The sequence below is a fragment of the Chrysemys picta genome, chromosome 8 (assembly GCF_011386835.1).
Source record: "Chrysemys picta bellii isolate R12L10 chromosome 8, ASM1138683v2, whole genome shotgun sequence".
Lineage (NCBI taxonomy): Eukaryota > Metazoa > Chordata > Testudines > Emydidae > Chrysemys > Chrysemys picta.
The window spans coordinates 87,348,424-87,370,257 of NC_088798.1; the positions used below are offsets into that span (position 1 = coordinate 87,348,424).

The 21,834-nt window shown below is 39.6% G+C and overlaps 1 protein-coding gene across 3 annotated transcripts in view; it reads left to right on the plus strand.

The window, feature by feature from the left end:
- Positions 1-21,834, plus strand: part of ATP10B (ATPase phospholipid transporting 10B (putative)) — a 235,830-nt gene that overhangs the window by 152,469 nt on the left and 61,527 nt on the right. For 2 of the 3 annotated variants that reach the window (XM_005298080.5, XM_065554907.1), the window contains exons 2-3: positions 11,114-11,407; positions 12,409-12,603. In XM_005298080.5, the coding sequence (XP_005298137.2) occupies positions 11,133-11,407; positions 12,409-12,603 (470 nt within the window). In that variant the 5' untranslated portion in view covers positions 11,114-11,132. Of the gene's footprint in view, positions 1-11,113; positions 11,408-12,408; positions 12,604-13,818; positions 14,543-21,834 lie in introns of those variants that run through there. The other variant, XM_008179569.4, reaches the window with a different exon arrangement.

Below are 21,834 nucleotides of genomic sequence, written 5' to 3' on the forward strand. Positions count from 1 at the left end.
TTCTGGAGGCATTCTGAGGGATTCCGAAGTGGACTTTGGTCCTGCTGTCTATCATGTCTTCCTTAATGCCCTGCTTGATATATATGGGAAGACCTTGTTTCAGGTGATAGAGGAAAATTACAAGATTGTAGCCGACAATCCAACAGTGTGATTCTTAAGTATCATCTTCAATATGGGTTTCATGCAGGGGATTTTAGGTAGTGGCTTTTAGATGGGCATGTTTGATTCTGTTGGTGATTGTGCCTTAACACGTAACAAGCCAGACCACAAGAAGGTTATCACTGTCCCAACCTTCCTCTCTGCCTGGCATAATCAACAGCGATACATCAAATAAGCAGTGTATTCACCACTGTTGGGCTGGCTTTTTTTGATCACATACATTTTCAGGTAATCTTTATTACAAAGAACTTTAATAAGGTCAAGGATTTAAATAAGTTTATTAAATACAAGCAGTCAGTTCACTGTCTCAGGTGTCTAATGGACATTCCTTTCAAATGATTGTGTGATTAAATTCTCATTGAGATTTTTCCAAGCTGATCAAGTGACGTGGAACTGTGCCTTATATAATTTGGCAGTGTTTTTAGACTCTTTGTGTCTCTTTCGGTTTAACATAAAGAAATAACTGTTCTTTCTGGGGCATTTTAGTTTACCATACAGATATGGGGAATTGAGATCAAAACAAATCAACATGTTCTCACAAAAATCCTCACATAAAAGTTTTTACACAAGAGGATCTTCTGGTCAGTTCCCAATTTATTTTCAAGTTTTCTGCTTCCTTCTGGACTTGTTCATATGGGAACTAAGCAGTGTTGTACATCTGCAACATAATAATCTTGATCACAAGAGCTTTATAATCATACATGCTATAAATATTAGATTGTCTTTTAAAGGCCACTCTACTTTGATTTTGAAAATTAAGTGGAACAAAGAAGTTTATTATTCAAAGGATTGCTTTGATTCCAGTGTCCTCTTTTCTCAGTTAAGAAGTAAATAGATTCCACAATGGCATGATGGGATATATCGTCTTCTAAGTTTGTACTGCTTAGGAAAACTGGCACCATATACAAGCAGGGACTGTATAATACAAAAAAGATGCACGGACATGAATGAGACAGTAGAATTCCATACCACGCTTCGACTGAGCACCCGTGAAACACAGACAGCAGAGCAGCAAGACGACCAGTTTGGCTAGAACATGAAATAGGTTGAAAACACACCAGTGCAGATGCTCTTCAAGTACGAAGGAGTAATTAGCTGATGATCAAATGGGCACACACAGATACTAATGAAATAAGTCTAGGGTGGACCTGCAGACCAGCATGCTATTTCCAATCAAATGGGCTGCCAGTACAATACATTTACATTTGACCTTATGTTGACTTGTCCTTGTAAGTTGGGATGTGTATGTGTCTGGTTACTTATTCACATACATATCTATATCTCTGACTGGTACTCATCTCTTGCCTCCAATACATGGGTGAGGATAGTTAATAATTGGCTAACCTGAGACTTAAACCTGGCTTGTGTACACATGTATGCAGTGGAATGCAAGTCAGTTATGGTTGCTACAGCCAGCTTTAATTTATGCTTTTGGTATATGCTCTTGGAGGGCAACCTAAGAACACTCATGTTTTCCATAGTGATTAATTCAACGTCTACACCAGTCGGCACCAGGGATCTTTTCCCCATGAAGTTTAGATTGCGGGCTCATTCCAAGAGATTCATGTACCTAATAATCTTCTAGCATAGCCTGTTAGAACTACTGCCCAACTGTGGGATCAGGCCACTAATGCATCAGTGAGATACTAAAACAACCTGTAGTCCGCAGTGATTGAAAACTCTAGTCCTAGCCACCTCTAGGCTCAGGTTAGTAACCTGTTGCCTCTGTAATTGCTGTGAAGAACCACTGTTATATTCTCTCTTCCTGTTTGCTACTCAGCTGAAATGACAGGAAAAATGTAAGTAGGCCAGATATAATTACAGAATTGGAGTTAGGTTAGGATGCCAAGGTTAACACACCCTATGCTTGTGAAAAATGCCACGGGAGCTTTCCTGAGCATGGGTGTAGTGGAGCTGGATCACTCTGTTGGCTATCAGGTTGACCATTCATTTTAGAGAAATACCGTATGTTTAAATAGCACATTAATCTTTAAAGTTAGGCTATGCTCAGAATTTTCTTACACCGACAAATGTATGGCTAGAATTTATTTACTTATCCTTTGCTCTATCTGAGAAGGGTAGGTTGATAGTCACAGTGCAAGAAGGTCTACAAGAGAATAGAGAGTCCTGTGGCACCTTTAAAACTAACAGATATATTGGAGCATAAGCTTTCGTGGGTCAATACCCACTTCATCAGACGCTTTTTACAGATCCAGACTAACACAGCTACCCCCTGATACTTGTACAAGAGGATAGTTAATTTCTGTGTAATTCTGCATATGGACAAGCAAATAATATTGGCAGCAAGGCAGAATTCTTTCCTTATGCAGTATCTGACTTCTTCCATAAAAATGAACTAAACCAAGCATCCAGTATTACTACATTCAGACTGGCAGCATCCTACTTGAGAAAAAGCCATTTGATAATCATAGTTGTCTTTATGACCTGTGTGTTGGCATCTGCTGAGAGCACATCTGTTTGGAGCAAGTCTTAATAATGCAGCTGTAGCCCTTTGCAAAATCAGGTTCTCTGAACATGCTGCTGCGCTGCTGAAGCTGAAGGAAAATTCTGTCAGGCACTAAAATCTTTTGTCTGCCTTGGGAAAAGTGTTATAATTAACCCATTGTTGTGAGATTTCAGGATAGATTTCTCCCACAAGGAAACAAAATCTAGTCACTGCATGAAAAGCCTGTGTTAATCTAATAGAATAATAATAGAATAGCAATACACTGTAGTCTAATGACGCACTAGACTTACGTAAAGCTCCTTTCTATTTATCCTGCAAAAAGAAACATTATATAAATTTTAATCCATAATGCATTTCTGTTCAATGAATGACAGGGCAGCCTGCAATGGCTAGCATTTTTGGATAATCATTTCTTTAGGACCTGTTTTTAACTCTTGTTGATGCCTCGCCCCATGCATTATTTCTTCAGCACAGTGTAACATAATTCCAGACAGCATTTTAGATGCTGCTAATGAACGACCATAGCCTCCCTCTCTCACCCCATTCAATATATTCATCAGCCTTCACCTGCCAAATATTTTTTTCAGGATTGGTTTGACTGGATCCTGATTAGAGGAGGTTTTATATAACATAGAAAAAAAACAGGCTGCTTCCTAGCAGATAATTGCAATGCAGATTAAAAACAGTGTAGTTCAGCCTTCTGTAGTGCTCTACTCACTCAGTGATGTTTATTTCCCTAACCAAACCGTCCTGGAAATGATTCACCTGAATGGGTGCCACATCTTTCATATAAGGCAACACAAAGAATAATTGCTGCTGTTTTCAGTTACGAACTGCGAGAGAAAACTTGAAAAAATTGGAATTAAGTGTTTCAGGGAGTGTGTGTGTGTGTGTGTGCATCTGTGTTCTCTTAGTTTACGGGTAGGTTTATAGGTTCTTTCAATGTGGAAATGTAAAGTAAGAGTTTGGAGAGAAAAAATAGCTTTTTCTTAGTAACATTTGATTAATGCACACATCCCAGTGAAAGGTCCTCACTGAAATTGCTCCTGTTAATATGTTACATTTAAAACTTCCATTCTGTCTAAACTTTTGCCCTGGAGTAAAATTTTCGAAAGCACCTGCATCCCATTGGTGTAGGCTCCTAAGTAACTCAGAAACTTTTGAAAATGTTACCCCTGGTTTTTTACCTTTGTATTGCTAGTGTCTGTATGTTTTTACATACATATATGTGTATAGGATATTTTCCAGAATTTGGGCTTCTCATCCCTCTTATGAACAGAATACAAAGGACATGATGCTGCAAACCCTTGGTCGCACAGACACTAGCAATAGAAAGATATAAAACCAGGGAAAGTATAATATAAGTCAAGGCATAATACATTTGCTAAATGCTGTCCTTTGACAATGGCTAGGCTGGTGGCAAAATGACACCTAGAAAACCATGCTTGTTTTACTGATACCTTATTTTCCCACTTTCCCCTCATTTGTCCCTTGCACCCACCTGTTGCATATTGTTATAAACTGGGATTATAATTTCTCAGGCAGGGACAGGATGTTTATATAGCATCTAGCACAACAAGGCCTTGTTCCTTGATAAGGGCTTGTAGGCTTTAGGGTTGCCAATCCTCCAGGATTGGCCTGGAATCAGCATCCATCTCCCAGTGACTATTGAAAGCAATCCAGGAGATTTTCATAGGCTATTTTAAGAAAATGACATTGTCATGTTGGGAGGAAAAAAATCTCCCTGAATAGCTTCAGTCAGAGTTGGCAACCCTAGTAGGCATGGGTCTCTTAATGCTAACTGTCCATGTAATATAAGGAAGACTGGGAAGAGGGTTCTCATTAGTGGCAGGTAGGGAGAAAACTGCGAGATCATAGGCCAGGGGTCGGCAACCTGCAGCACGCATGCCAAAGGCATCACGCATGCTGATTTTTAGTGGTCCCGGCCACTGGCTGCGCTCAGCCCACTGCCAGCCTGGATGGATGGAACTTGGCCAGCAGCGGACTGAGCGGGGCTGGCGGATGGAACCCCAGATCGGCAGCAGGCTGAGCAGTTCAGCTCGCTGCCGGTCTGGGGTTCCGTCTGCTGCCCGCGCTGCCGGTCTGACACGCAAAACCTTTTACTGGCATGCGAAAGCTTAAATTAATTAAGACTTGGCACACCACTTCCCAAAGGTTGCTGACCCCTGTCATAGGCGGTCTGATAGTCACACTGACCATGTATGAGGAACTGTAAATTCCTGTAGAAGTGAAGAACCAAGAGAGAATCTCCCCATTATTTTGGGAGTGATGAGGGAGGGAACGGGAGAGAATTTGGCATCAGTGAGTTGCAGCATGCCTTTCACAATAAAGGGCAGTATTGTACAAATGGACTGTGCTTGGTACTGACAAGCACCAGTGATTCGTTCATTGATGTGATATATTGAACCATTTGAGCCAAACCTCTACTTAGCGAATTTGAACAGCATCCCTCCCACCCCATGACTAGCCAACATACCGGCAAGCTTCTGCTCCATCATGGCACCTGACTTGTTCCCTCCACTAAAATGAGTAAATCTTAATCTTGGATCTCTTTAGCTTCTGAAGGTGTTCAGAACTCACCTCAGACTGAGGGACTTGAACCTCAAGGATCGTGTGTTAATTCTACTTCAGTTTTTGGGAGCACATGCCTTAAAACACAGTGAGGATTATCTAGGAGATGCTAACAAGGCGTAGGGCGTGAGCACATTTCATTTCTGGATGAGATGTGCAAGGCAAATATAGTGAATCTGTAGCATTAGTCTTAACAGTGGTGACAGTTCTCCTCACAAATAAAATGAGGGGAAAATAAATGAGTCTTTTAAAATAATGGGTTCAGGAATGGCAGCCTTGGGCTTTGAGTTGTAATTCATGGCAGCTTATTGCAGTAAATACATTACTGTTGTTTTTGAGCCATATGTAAAATCCCTGACTGTGACAGTATAGTCAATAGTATTTCACAACCAATGTCTTTTCTACAGTAGTATTATAAAACCTTTAGGCAAAAAATTGTATTCCTTTCCAATAATAGCATGGAACACACTTTTGAAGTTAATAAGATGTTGGTAGTTTAATCTTTGTGAAAATGGCAAGGAGAATCTGTTTAATGTGATTCTCTTTGAATAGTTTGTTGTGCATTGACATGCTTGAGGTAAACTTGAAGCCACTCTGAAATGCCTGGAAATAAATGCTAGCAAATTGCACCCCAAAGCTTATTGCCAATCTCTGAAGAAATAGCACGACGTTAGTTCTCCTTATATTGCAAAGAAGTTCAGATTTTTCAAAACCTTTCCTCTTGATTGAGAATTGTATCACTTTTGTTTGTAGACTGGCTTCTTATTCCATTGTCTTGTCAGGTAAAGTATCTTTTATAAATTTTCTCATATGTAAATCTTTCCATAGCTGTCTAAAGGAGGTGAAACATCTTTCAGACATCTGTGAGCAGCTATTTTGTGTGTGTGTGTGTGTGTGTGTGTGTACACACATGCGCACACACACAAAAGAAGAGATTGTAACTGAGGCACATGAAATAACCATAATGTCTGGGCCTCCTAAACCAACATCATGTGCTTCTCATTCTGCAAAACTGTGTATTATGTGCATCCCTTTCCTTTTCCTTCCCAGAAATCCCATCAGCTTTGTCCTGAATCAGTTTGTACAACTGGGCTTCTAGTTCTGATTATGCCATTCTGTGCTTTATTTCAATTCACTTTGATGTAATCAGATGCTACTTAAATTGCTTACATATTGCTTTCCTTCTCAGCTTCAATTCTTGATCTTCTGTATTTGAATAAATAACTATCTATACACACTCTGGCTATTCACACACCTTGCGGGGTCCTAAGAATTCCTAAGGAAGCTCTGAAAAGAGTAATAAAAATGACGGGGGGCTGGGAAGGTTGAGAGCTCAATATGTGAAGTTTGGCTAGATAATTATGGTAATGATATAATTACAGTTTAATATTTGAAGGGTATCAACACAAAGGAGGAAGAGGAATTGGGCTAGCTTGTGAACCTCTTAATCGTATTTCTGAGCACTTAGTTCCAGTGGGACTATGCGTGGTAGTAACTGCTCATCAATATAAGTAAGAGCTTCACAGTCTGGTTCATTGTGAGGTACCTGGAGGTTCAACTAGGAACAATAAATTGAAATAAGGGAAAACTTCGGGTTCCTGATCGTGAGATTTATTAGGGTGTAGACTAGAACTCCACAGGGAAAAGGTGGAAACCTCATCAACTGGAACTTCTAAAAAGACTGGACAAAATGTTTAAGACAAGTGTACTCTACAAGGACAATGTGCATTGGCAGAGATCATCGAACTTCTACTTCTTTCCAAATTTCTCCCTAATGCACTTTATTAGCCATTTGTCCTCAGCAATCCAAGCTTGAGAGCTGAGAGGAGACACTGCCAAGAGCATTCCCTGTGAAGTTCATCTGCTCTATCTCTTGGTTAGCCAGAGGGCTATTCAAACAACATGATGGAGGCATTCCCTGCACCTATGCCTGAACATGTGCCTCTCCAGCACGTCTAGCTTCTGCCTGCTCAGAGATAGACTATGACTAGAAATCCAGGTTGTGTCCCATACCTGGCCATAAAGCACACTGCTAAGGCCTGCTGATTGCCTTTTAACAGCAATCAAATATTTTAAATTTCTGATAACTGTGGAGAGCATTGAGAGAACACAATTGTTTTCTTGTATTGGGATAAGAATCGACACATGCTGTAACCCTAATACTGGAGTAATGTAGCAGGCAAATCCCAAGTGACATCACAGCATCTGGAAAAATAATTCACCACTCTCTTTGGATCTTCCCTTCTTTTTCTTTAGGGGTGCCTCTGGTGGTACAAAAACATCATCTTCAAGGTGGGAGATGCTCGTTTGTTCTGATAACCATATGCTGAAAAGATCTGCTCTTTACTTTCATCAGATATAGCCCCCCACCAATATATGCATAATATAGAGCTATAAATAATGTGCTCACTATATTTGTGGGTTTGCAGAGATGGCAATCTCTGCTTCTTTTTAGCTTTATACCTCACCCTTTTAAAGGAGAGAGAGAGAGAAATCCTGTGGGAACTGCTAGTATGCTTTTACTAAGAAGTAAATGTTTGAAATGGATTCCGTGCCCTTCAGAAAGTGACCCAGATGACACACCGAAATGCAATTAGTATACTTGGGAGATTCTGGATACCAGTTGGCTGATGTAAGGTGATACTGAATTTACAGAATAATGTCTCTGTGAGATCTTCCTTCCTTTCCCCTAGTCATCTCCTAACTGAGGTGCCAAGTCAGATTCATCTTTATTCTTAATGATCCCAAAATATATTGGTTGCTTTCTGCAGCTTTGTTTTTTCCAACAGTTTCATTCCTGTGACAAGGAAGTCATTAACTTCTCCTTTGATTATATATCCATCAATATAATTTTTTCATTGCATAGCCGTTGTCCTTTTGCATAGTTTGTATTATGACATTTTGACATCTCCTGTGACCTAGTTAATTGTATGTTGGCATCAGTCAACTTCCTTCTCCATAGATACAGCACTATTCACGGCCTCACTACAAAGGAAGCCATGATGAGAACGTTGCTTCCTAAACCGAATCAAGCTAAGTAGGGCGAGTTTATTCTTTCATTAATTTGTTTTAATGAAATAGAATGATAGTAAGAAAAGAAATCAGCCTGAATGTCAAGAAAAACTTCATAGTTGTGAGATCTGTAAGGCTGTGGAATAGTCTCTCAAAAGAAGTGGTGGATGACATTATTTTAGAAATTTAAAGCTAAACTGTCCAGACAATTGGCAAACAAACTTGCATTGGTGGGAGGAGAGGCTCTGATTTAATATATATTTTCTACTTTAAATAGCTATGATTCTGTGAATGACGATTAGATAAAAAGATTAAGATTAGGGGTTGGAAGAGACCTCAGGAGGTCATCTAGTCCAATCCCCTGCTCAAAGCAGGACCAACTCTGCTTCATTTTTATCTGTAAGTGTAGAGGACTTTCATTTTACCTACTTTTATTTTAACTAGTTGAAGAACTAGGAGGATTAATAATTTGGGGTTCTGATAGGTTAGTTTAAGTGTATATGTAATTTTGTTGGAGTCAGAATATAAAAAAATCAGTGAACAACTAAGAGCCTGATTCTTTCGTATTCCCTTATGTTGAGCAGTATCTTACTCCATCATCAGCCACATTGAAATAAATAGGTTTTCAGAGATTCCAGTTAGCCACTCCACATTCCGCAAAGGCACAAGACACCACTGGGCAATCTTAACTCTTCATTAACTACGTTTTTAAGTATTTAATAAATAGTAGCGCATAGGTATGACTTGCATTATGTTATTGTAACTGCATGCCTATGAGCACTATATCAGTGCAGCACATAGCATAAACTGTCACAGCGTGTTATTTTTCCTCCTTATGGCTCAGTTATATACATCTTTGAAAATAATTTTTAAAATATAAATATTTTGTATATGGCTCTTCCTGAGGAGAATATGTGGCTGTTCACAGTTTTTAGAAGGAAAGGAGATTTGGAAGGGGGCAACACAGGCAGTAGCTTTGCGAGTGTAGGGAAACTGAGAATTTGTCTATATTAAATGTGGATCGGTCAAATTTTAAATTGGTATAAAAAGTAATGTACTTGAACTGGTGCAAAACATAATGTGGGTACTCTTAATCCTATTTAAACGAGTTTGATATCAAATTTGCTTAAGCAGATTCTTTACTGAATTAAACTAAATCAATATTAACATACTTTAAATAAGATTAAGATTGTCCATATTGTGTGTTCTGCTAGTTTAAGTAAATTGGTTTCAAATCACAACTAAGTTTAAACCAGTACAGCTTTGAATATAGACAAGGCTTTATCCTTTTTCTTGTTTGTGCCATACCATTCGTTTTGTGTCTCCCTCCAGCCCCTACACTCATGCATTTTACTGTGGTTTGAATTGGGCATAATGGTATAGAGCCCAGTGCCGTACCTTTGAAGTCAGTGAGAGTTGTGCTATTTGTCGGCAATCCTTCGAGGGCGAAGATGATCTCTTTCACACGTTTTATTTGTCATGGGTCCTTTGGTGACTGAGGAGTCTAATTCCTGAGCCACAGGCTCGTTGGCAGACGTTGCAGCTAGTGTTGGAAGGCCGGGATTGCTGCATGATAGTTGTCTTTCCTTTCTTTTCTTGCATTTTTCTGAGATCTGGGCAAAGCGATTTTCCTCAAAAGTGGAAGTTCCCTCTCTGACAAGTCTTCACCAGTTATCCCTATCCTGGGCTGCTGTCTCCCAGTGTGTGTGGGATTCGCCCATTGCCGCAGGACTTCTATGGGTAGAGGTGAGGAAAAAGTTCTCCTATGAAAGAAGCCTGCACAAGAGTAGTTTAGTGTGGGGGAGCTGATGCTCACCAGCAGCCACACAAATCTTGGCGGAAGAGGCACCGGTGTCCAGTGGCAAGGAGGTCCAAAACAACTGGCAGTTTCTCTTCTGTTGCAACCTTTGTCCGCCTTCACAGCCATTGAGAGGTGATCCAGCTTCATCCGCCTGTTCTGTCATTGAGGGCTTATACTGGATTGCGTTGTGCTGGGCTTCACTTTGTCACCTTCGACCTCACCGCTATGGGTGACCCTACCAGGAGTACAGGACTCCTGACGGCATCACTCTTAGGGTCTTAAGTATATGCAAGCTTCTCCACCACGTCAAGTTGGCAGCCCAAGGAGAAGGTTGTGCAATTAGCTTCAATGGGAACAGAATCAGGGTCTTACTGTATGATTGTGTTTCAAACTATTACATTATATAAGGGCACTAGTATTTACTAATCAAGTTGCTAGATCTATCCAACCAGTAAAATACCCATTGTTCCTTGTTGAGTTCTGCATTTGAATCAGATTTCTATGGAGATTGAAGAATGTTTTTCCTTTTGTGAATGTAAATGAGTTTAAAATGACCATGCAGTGCATTCTCATCATAGCCTTTGTGCGTGCTTTAAGATTCAGCACCCGAGCCAATTACCTTTGTAAAAGAACATGAACAGAAGAACCATCGTGCACAAGTCTGAGGCAGTCAAAGAAAAACTACCAAACAGCTTTGGTTGTGGCAGTTTGATTAAAGAAAATGATATAGACTTGGATAAAGATAAAATGATCTATATCATTTCTTTATCTATACTTGGGAAGTTCAATTGTGAACAGTCAGCTTGAATCTGCCTTATTTGCATTAACTCACAGTTAGAACTGTTAGAACTCACAGATCATAAAGCATTTTTCTCATAGAGTTAGAAATGGATTTTTTCCATATTAAATATTTTTGTTGTACCAGTTAACTTCTGTACAGAAAGCACTGAGCGTGAAGCTGAACAGGTAATATGCTGAATTGTATTGTTTGCTGCTTTAAAACCATCACTGGCAAGACACAAAGTGAATTTGTTACCATAATGGAATTGGTTTTCAGGCCTTGTAATGCATTTCTCTTTCAGCCTTACCTTGCTTCTGTGAATGGCTTTGTCAGTGGACTCAGCTTTGTATCGTTGTCAGCGGCTGGCTGCCGAAGGATCCACCTGGACTCAGTCGGAATCAACACCTCTGCTGTCTTCTGTCAAAAAGAGGCTGAGATACAATTTGAACAAATGGAGGATTGTGTTTCCCAACAACAAGAGACTTCAAAAAGATTGGGAGAAGGTTTCTAGGTTTTATTCTGGAAATGGGATACAGACCACGAAATACACCTTGCTCTCCTTTTTGCCCCGAAACCTCTTTGAACAGTTTCACAGGTATACACTTGCCAAAACTAAGGAAATGATTTATCAGCTTTAAGATCTGTCCCATCATAAGTGATCTCTGATAGAAATGTATAAAGTTTCTATAGGTTTTTGAATAATCCTATAAGAGAATTAATATCCCTGATTTAGAATTATACAAAGGGCTCAAAACAACATGCTGAAAGCAAATTATTCTTTTAGCTTCTATAGGATTTTAGAGTAATTTTATACAATTATGTTAATTTTTACATAAGCGTGTTGATGTCATCAATATTAAGTTATATAGAACTTGTCCATAAAGGGTGGTCAGAGCTGAGTTGTTTGTGTGGCTCAGTCTTTCCGATTAACTACTAGTTGTAGGACTAGTGACCTTGGCATGAAGAATCCTGCCAAGAGCAGCCAGTGGGAAATGCCATTCTGATCAAGATAGATTAAATTTGCCCATCCACCTTTCACTTTGAAATAAACATTCTGTAATATGGTGCCAGGTTCTGTCATCCCATGGTTTGGCCTATCTTTTTCTTTACCTTATGTCTGTAAATTCATAGAGGGCCTCGTCCGCTTCTTGTAAAAACAATCCCATATATTTCTGAATATGAGTTTTAAATACTTTTTTGCTTTTTAAAGTTGGCAATCCTTGAATCAAAAATGAATGCAAATATGGAAACCTGGATGTGAGGGAAGTCATGAGGTAAACAGTTTTTAGGTTTCTGGATTTAAACAATGGTTTAATACACAAATTAAATGAAATTCTTTTTAATGTTATGAAAATATATCTCCTATAGAATCCTCATAAGGAATGGAGACATCACATTGTAGTCAGGAAATATTCTGCACTTTTACTGGGGAAGGAAGGGAGAAGGAGGGGAAGGAGATGTGTGTGTGTGTGTGTGTGTGTGTGAGAGAGAGAGAGAGAGAGAGAGAGAGAGCTGTTTTGACCTATAAACAGTGTTATGAATCAGGAAAGGACACATTTAATTTCTGGCTATTGTCATTTGTTTTTGACTTCTCAGGTTGGCTAATCTCTATTTCTTCTTCCTGGTCATCCTAAACTGGTTCCCACAAGTGGAAGTTTTCCATAGGGAGATCACGATGCTACCTTTGGGTGTGGTGCTGCTAGTAATCATGGTTAAGGATGGCACTGAAGACTGCAGGAGATACAGATTTGATAAGGCGATAAACTCCTCTAAAACCAAAGCATATGATGAGTAAGTGGAATGAAACAATGACTGTTTGTTTTTACATTACATTATTTGGTGCAGTTTAAGCACATTATTTTGCAATATTTTCCCCCATTTGATCACAATAAGTGAAATTAATAAATTTGGAAAGGTTTTTATATAGGGACTGGTTCCTAATGATATTATTGGTAAAAAGCTAAGGAAATAATTTTAGACTGATGTCAATAACCTTTATTCCACCACGCAGGGTGTTTGCATTGCTATAGCATTTTTCTCTTAAAGTTTTCCAACCACTTTACCAATACCAGATAATTAAGCCTCAACACCCCTTCTCAATAGGTAAAGGATCTTAGGGATGGTGAGGATCCTTCACCCACCATTGAAATGCAGCCAACTCTGGAATAGAACATTGCAGCTGCTTAACAGCATGGCATAACACTGCTCATTGGCAACAGGAAGGGAAGAATATTGTATCCAACTGAAACCAGAGCGGGAAATTTCATCGGTAGATTAGAATGTGACCAGGACATAAGTGTTAACACTTTATCTCTGCCATCAGATCTCCAATAACCAAAGGTGGCCAGTCCCTACAAGTTTCATGTGAATGACTGCACCTCCAGAAATATAATATCCTTTACATTTGTGCTGGGGCATTTGCCACTACTGATTCAGAGGGAAGAGAATGGCTTCTACTATCTTCTTAATTACTAGCAACACTTCTTACAGCATCAGAGGTCTCTTGTCCAAGTGCTGCCCTGACTAGATCCTTCTTAGCTTGCCACAACTGATGGGACTACATGATAAGGTGGTAAATTTGCATTAAAAGAGGATGATCGCATTGCGGCATCCTTTGGTCAAGAGGTTTTCTTTTTCTCTTAAACTTGGTTCTGTAGAGACAAAAGCAATTGGCAGATAGGGATAGTTTTAGGAGATGAAGCCCCGGCACTATTGAAGTCAATAGCAGCCTTCCATTGACTTCAATGAAATCAGGGCTTCCCCTTTGAACTAACTTACTGGCAATAATTTTAGCTTCTAACAACTTTAAAAAGAGTGTTTCAGAAAAGCCTCAAGAAGAGGACTGGGCATATGTCTTCAAATTTATCCACCCACTATAATAATATGCAGACAGAAGATTGCCTGGCACAAGCTTCAGGAAGTATAGTAGCACAAATAATAGCACATTTCAGGAGTGCTTTTGTCATCAGTGACTTGCAACGGGGCAGACTTTAGGACCCAGAGTCAGCTTGACTGACAGTGGCAGAACTGGTTTCGAGGAGGATACTACCTATTCCTGTGACGTCTGTATTCCAACAGGTGTAGCTTTCCATCAAGTGAAAAACAGCAGTTGTTTCAGGGAAACTCAAATCCTCATTCTACTGCTTTGCATCCTTCTGGATTATTTAAACCACTGTGCCTTGTTTTTATTATTATTTGAAACGACATTTTGAAGGGGAAGTAAGATGTCAAGGAAATATGCTCTAGGCTGCTGTTCTATGAAGATCATAAGAGAAAAACTTTTTTTCAAGAAAGCTTGCTGCCATCATGCTGCTTCAGATTCTGAGACACAAAATGAGGAGTCAGAGAAGAGAGGAAAAGGAAAGAAAAGAAAGAAGAAAAATGAAAATAAATGGGTGGTCGTATCCAACTTACCCTTTGAAAGCTGCAAGTGGAAAGAGAACCCAAACAGACATTACGACTGTAATAAAATCAAGACCACCAAATACACTTTCCTATCCTTCATCCCAAAGAATATCTTTGAGCAGTTTCACCGCTTTGCCAATTTATATTTTGTGGCCATTGCAGCATTGAACTTTGTGCCAGTGGTAAATGCTTTTCAACCAGCAGTTTCTGTGATCCCAATTTGTGTTATTATGGCTATTACAGCAGTTAAAGATGCCTGGGAGGACTTTCGGAGATACCAATTGGACAAAGAGATCAATAATATGGTCTGCCTCGTTTACAGCAGGTAAATAAATCATACGGTTTTTCTACATAAACCAAAAATTGCTTCAATTTTTTTTTCAGAAGCATCTTAAAAAATGAAGGATTCTCTGGGGAAAAAAATAACTACTGGGGAACAAACTCTTCCACAGAGGAAACTAATGAATGTGTGTGTTTGATAGCTAAAATTAAAGGGGTATCACAAAACAAACTTTACAAATAATGCCTTGTAAGGGGCAAATTAGGATGATCATCCTACTAGATTGACTAAGAAAACACTAATTTCAGAAGCTTATAAAAATGTGTGACCTTATCTAAAAAGTTTCTCTCTCCCACCACCAAAATTGTCCATGATCCCAGTTTCCTGGATTGCCTGCAGAACTGCTGCTTTCTGTTTTCCTTCAAACTGTAGCATTGATAGTATTTTCACTCTTAAGAAAAATGACACATTGTAACAGAGGTAATGAAAAAATATTGACAACTTGATAGGTAAGACAATGATAAAAAGGTGGTTTTTTTTATTGTTTAATTTTACATTTGCTCAGACAAAGAAGACGGAGAGAGAGAAATAACAAATAAGCTAGACATTAGCTGAGTGAGTCTGTGCCGGAAATCTTAATTATCTCCCTTTTTTACAAAAGAGGCATGATAAATTGCTTCTGAAAACCATTTACCAGAGATGGCTAATTCTAAGTGCTAAATGGGGAATGCACAGAAGTTGTTTTCTGCTCTTCACCCTTCCTCTTGTGCCATTTTGTATTGCTCTATGTTCTTTTTGAACCTAGCAACCTTAGTACAGCAATGAACTGTCTTTGGTTTTCCCAAAGATCCAGTATATGTTTTTAACTTTTTTGTGTATGAAAAACATCTACCAACTTACAGATAGACCTATGAATGCTTTGCGTGAACATCATGTCTCTGGCTCACTTTTCTCCAGCCATGGGATACGTAGTCAGTCAAACATTAAAAATAGTCATTGGGCTATCCCAATATGTTGTGGTGGTTTGGTTTGCAGGGATATCAGAAGGCTCTGAAAAGAGCCCTTTCCAGTTGTCTTTCACCAGATATTTGTGGCCTTAAAGGAGGTGTAAAGCCAGAGGACGTGGGGTGTCTTCAGGACAATAGAGATTCCCTTCTCCTGGAAAAAATGGTAGATAATACAACTGCCATCAGACTTGTTATGTGTTGTAACTAATATAAATAATTTTAATTCTATGGGAAGCTGACATTTCTTGTTCTTCTTGTTAGCTGCACTTTCACGGAGGAGCTTGGTGTCTCCTAGTTTTCTTTTCTTCCCTATGAATCATCTGGCATACATTATTTTGTACCTGAAACTCTTCTTCTAGACACTGGAAGCCTTGTAAAACTGAATTATAATCTTGTTGCAGTAGAGCATTCTCTTTTAATACAGTAACTGATCTCCCATCTAAAGGTGAACGATTAATCAGATTTACAGTATTACCTTAGGAGAAATTGAATTGGAGACTGTGTTATCGCTGTTGTTTCAGACTTCAATATAATGAATTCTGGTTTCCAGTTTTAATGGAAATATGAGGACAGAATTCTATTTTTTTAATCTCTGATAGAAAGATGCTTTTCCAAAAACTTGCTAGGAGATTGGTGGGGGAATCTCCCATCTTGCCTTTACCCAGATCATGGGGGGGGCTAGTGAATTTAAATAGGGTATCTTGTAACACAGCCCTTTTCATTTTGCCTTTTTTAAATGAGATAAACTGACATGTAAAGTCATTACTGGTAAGAGATAACCTTTCTTAGTAGCATATTTAAATAAGACTCAGCTGCAAACAGGAGAGAGGGCACTAGTCACTGAAGAGTGTTTTAGGCTCTATTGGCTGGTTTATGGGCTCAGTAATTGGTTGTGGAAGCTTGCACCTATAGGCTGCAGGTTCACAGAATCATAGTAATGGTGGTTTATAAACTGTAGCATCTTAATTTGCCAGATAAATTTAAAAGTTAATACTCTAATTGCAGATTGATCAGACCTATCTGTAGTCACCTCCATTCCCCGTGCCAGTACAGGATTGTCCCTACATATACATTTTCTGCCTAGTTCTAAATTTCATTATCAGGAAATCATCTATGATACTCAGCTTATATTTTCTCTTTCTTAATTGCATTCAATTTCTTCTAGCTATACTCCTTTGTATAAGCCTGATTAATTCTTCTTTATCCTTAGTATTTAATTATATCCTTTAAATATTCGTGATCAAAGTCCCTTCCCCACACTCCCAGCTATCTCCTGGCACAGATATGCTGCATTCATTCGTTTCATCTTTTTTCATAGGTCAGTTCCTCCAGCCCCCTCATTGTTTTAGTTGCTTTTCTCTGAACTCACTCCAATTTGTCATCATCTTTCTGAGACTAGGGGCCTAGAACTGAATGTGGCATTCCAAACTAATAATGGTATGGTTCAATCCTGTTCCAACCCCCGAACCCCCACAGAGAAGAGGCAGGAGGAGATGAGTCATTAATTTCAAATACCAAAAGTTCTAGGCAAACGGTAGTGGTATCCTTTCACCCAGTAAGAGCAATGGTCTATAATAATCCAGGAAAGCATAGTTATACACTCTGCATAGAGTACATACGTGAGCTTGCCTTATACACAAAGAGACTGAAACTGGAGCGCTTTTGTGTCACTTTCAATCCCTAGGGATTTCTGGCTAGGTTCCACAAGCATCTGCCAGCTGTTTCTCTGCTGATTCACTGAAGGTCTGCATTGTGATAAACACAGGGTAACTGTCTATGTGACTGTCAAATTTACTTAGCATCAGCTTTAAAAGCAAGTTTCAAAATTTCTACATCTGCAATAAACATTGGACATACAACCATGATAGCAAACCTTGAAGTGCTGTAGAGCTCATTTCTTCATCAAGTCAAGTAACAGGACACTGTAGGCTACTGGAGAACTTTGCTGTAATGTGAATTTTGGTATATTTGCTGCTTTGAAGGAAAATCAGTATTTCATTTGCTTTAAACGTTACATTGTAGGGAACAGATCCTGGAGTCCTGTTGTGATTTTTACTCAGTCCTTATTCAGGCAAAATTCTCACTGACTTTTCAACTGGCTTTCTGCAACCCAGTGAGGCCTTCTGCTTGTGGCATATACACAGATTGCCCTCATGCAGGATCTCCTATCCTCTCATCCCAGTCAACACATGTGTATGCCATACTGAAGATGGGTTTTGCCTAATATCATTAGGCATGAGCACATGAAATGTCATTTAAGCATGAATCATCTTAAAATTTGAAGTTTATTAAATAAAAGCATATACATTAATTTAAAATGTTATATTCACTGCAAAAAGGTAATTTGGACATCATATTTTAGTGCTCATCTCACCAAGATTCCCCATTGAGGGGAAGGATAGCTCAGTGGTTTGAGCATTGGCCTGCTAAACCCAGGATTGTGAGTTCAATCCTTGAGGGGGCCACTTAGGGATCTGGGGCAAAATCAGTACTTGGTCCTGCTAGTGAAGGCAGGGGGCTGGACTTGATGACCTTGAAGGTCCCTTCCAGTTCTAGGAGATAGGAAAAATTGCAACTTAGTGTCATCAAATATTGGTGCAATGTCAGAACATCACTCCATGATCATCTCATGAATCTGTAATTCCATTTGATATAATATCTACTCTCTCTTCCCTCCTTGTATCTTTTTTTCCTGAATACTGAGAGCATCAGGGAGGGATGCTAACAAATCCTGTCTGTTTGCTAAGAACTAACCACTTTTCCTGATGTGCCAGTGTGGTAAGCACTCCTGTGATTGGTGCTCCACTCCTATGCCTGAGAAGCACAAAAGAAATCCATAATTCTACAAGAGCTGCATACTGCTCTAAAATCTCAGGTTGAGTATTACTGATCTAGCATCTTTCATACTGAAAGGGCATACCGAAAACAAAGAGATACTAATTAGCTAATATAGGTCCATTCTACTATTCTTTCAAAACTGTCTAGGTGAAACTTAAATTCTCTGGAATTTTCAGACCTGTATGGTCTGGATAGGTGCATACAACGTGCCCCTATTATGCAAGCTAGATGTACTTTTGGGGCTTCTAGCAAGTTCTGAATGTGGCTCTAGAATCATAATAAATGAGGTCTGTGTTGCATGCTGCCAAGCAACTTATTGTGGTATCAAAGTTGTGAAGGAAAAATTTAAAAATTGAATTCATACCGTGGAGAATCTAACTATCTGGTAAAAGAATATCTAACCTGCTCAGCTGACTAAATTTAAAAGAACATCAGATTCTCAACATTTACTTTGGTTAGGCCCAAGCTACAACACTGCAAATCAAGGAGCAGTGAATTAGCAATTCTCGTTGCCAGTCAATGCACATCACTGTAGTCATGATTCTTGGCTTCTTTCAATTAACACCAGCCATAACATTGCTAATGCCATCACCTGTTTGTGCACTGCTTTAATAACAACATCTTCAAGGTCTATTGCATTATTGTGCCAAGACCTCTCAAGCTTGCTTCACCAAAAAAAAAAAAAAAATGTGTGCAGTATTTTAACAGACTTCAACACCAAACTAATGACTAAAGGCAAAGGGCAAATGGAAGCCTATGTTTCTGGTTTAATGAACAGCAGAATCCCTGACATCGAGAGCCACGGAGAAGGTGCTAAGTGGCTGAAACAATGGTGAACAGCTTATTGAGATGCTGCGAGGAGACAAGCAGCAGGCCACAGTCCGGTGCCCTCAGAATTGTGCTTGGGGGTGTCAGGAGGTGACAGAGGTGGTTTGGACTGAGCTTCCCAAAGGCTTTACAGGTCAATATAAGCAACTGGAAGCTAATGCAGAATCTGATTAGCAATCATTAAGTAGCTGAGCTTTAAGTGGCATTGTGCTCACTCCATCTGCTGTCAGACGGTATCCTAGCAGCAGTATTCTGCTCTCGATGCTAATACAAAAGAACCTGGCACCAGAAACATTGAGGTGTGAAATCAAAAAACTGTCAAATGAACGCACCGTTTAGAAAATGAACCTCAAAGTTACTGGACAGTGGAGTTTGAACAACAGTCAAAAATGCTTTTTGTAAAATAAATAAATACATTTTCAGTTGATCTGGCTCATTGTTTTCCAAATGGATTCTGACCAAATCAGATAAATCAAAAAATACATTTATATGATGATAAAGTATTCCTGACTAGTACCTGTTTTACATCAGTACAGACTTGGTATTGTTAGTCCATAAGTTAAGAATATAGGCATCTTTTAGCATTGAGAGAATAGTGCCCATGATAGGAGGCAATAGATTATTTTATCAAGTAGAAATGTAGGGTCCTTTTGTGGCATTAAGGATCATTCAATCCCCAGAAAGTAGGATTATTTTAACTGCATACTTTATTACCTTCGAGAAAATTGCATGTCATTGCAATATCAAGTATGTTCATTGTTACCTTCCTATCTTATCATTCAAGGCCAATCCTAAGAGTTTCCAGTTACGAGGAACATACATATCTCTTCACAAATTAGGACTTGTCTGACTGCGCAATCTGCAAATGATGTACAGAACTTTCACCTCTAGGTCACAGGTTTGAATCCAGTCTAAAATGTAGTGAATGAAAGATTGGTACAGAATTGACCTCTGAGAAACAAGTAGGTCTCTTCATCCCAAACAGACATGTGTCGGCCTCACAAAAATCACTTACATGCAACTCTAATTGACACCCTGGTGACAATGTTGTGAGAGTACCAATGAATGAACACCGTGGGGACCTAGCTACTTTCTTGCTGAACTGTTCTTTTGTTGAATTTTTTTTCTAGCCTCTCTGGTTGCAAAGATAACCTATGAAGAATAAATAACTGCAGTAATTCTGTTTACTGAATATATACCATTGACGAATGTAGACTTGATTAAAATTTCAATCAGAAGCTATAGATGATGCTTCTTGATATAGTTTTAAAATGTGGAAGGTTATCAAATGTATGTGTGATAAATGGAAATGTCTGCTTTGGTCCAAATGTGGCACTGTAAATGTTTAAAAAGATATACCGTGGAGCATTTTGCTGGAGGACTGGGGGAAAGGTTTTTTTAAAACACTGCAAAAGATTTTGGGGTGGAAGAATGAAGGATTCAAGGGTGACGCGGTCCCAGGAGGAAAAAAAGCAGCTGACTTTGGGAAACAAAGTACACATGGTTTGGAAATTGCGAATGATGAATAGTTGAGGACTCTTCCTTTCAGGGAATTGACTAGATGACTATTTCAGAAGGAGTCACAGATACAGGAGTGGATTGGTGAGATTCTCTGGCCTGGGTTGTGCAGGAGGTCAGACTAGACGATCATAATGGTCCCTTCTGACCTTAAAGTATATTAAATCCTCTTGTTTTTGCCCGTGGCTGGCTGGCTGGCCCTTTAAGGCAAGCCAGGCTCAGCCTTGCCTGTGACCAGACAGCTATCCCCCAGCTGAATGCGATGGAGTCTTAATTATGACTGTCTTCAGTTGCAGGGGATCAGGGAGAAGAGTACTTAAACACAGCTGTGAACTCCTCCTAAGGAAGAGACACAGGAGAGTGGAGCAAGAGAAGTTACCTTGTCAGGGAATGACCTGGGAAAGTCAGGTTGGAGGAGACCCACAGAACGTAGGTCAGGTTCTGTGGGAAAGGACTCTGAAATAGGGCCTGTAAGGAACAGGGAGATCTCTAATGGAATTGGCCAGAGTCCCCAGGGAATGGAGGCAGTGGAGGAAACTTCTGATTGGAAGAAGCACAGAGAAAAAGCTCTGCAGGGTTCAGGAATAGGGGCAAAAGCAGAGAACTTCTGAGTAGCCCAAGAGAAGCATGAGAATTACTAGTGTGGTTGTTTGTCAACTTAAAGTTGGACCTTTGTTACCCTGAAAGGGGACTGAATGTAAATTTGACCTGGCCAGCGGGCGGAGGTGATCAAGAGGGGGCACTAGAGGCGATGACCCTTACAACGCCCCATTGAGGCGCACAGAGGCACCCTCGAGGTAAAGTCTTGCTATTACAGTGCTCCAGAGTGGCTAGCTTTGATTTGTCTCCACTTGGACAGATTAATGTTATTTTTTCTTAATACCCATTTGCGCCCCTTCACCTTCCTCCCTATCCCAGTCTTGGTTTGGAAATCCCAGTCTTGTTTGAGTCCAAGAAATAAACTGTGAGAACATTGTTGACACAATGCAAATCATTTATTCATGTCCCCATATCCAACAATTTGCAGCCACTCCATTTTTTATGAGCCTTTCTTCTCAGATACAGATTCAGAAAGGACCTTTGATCCATGCCAATGGATGCGTCAGTGGGAAAGAGGTCAGAGCAGCAGACAGTAACAGTGGCCCA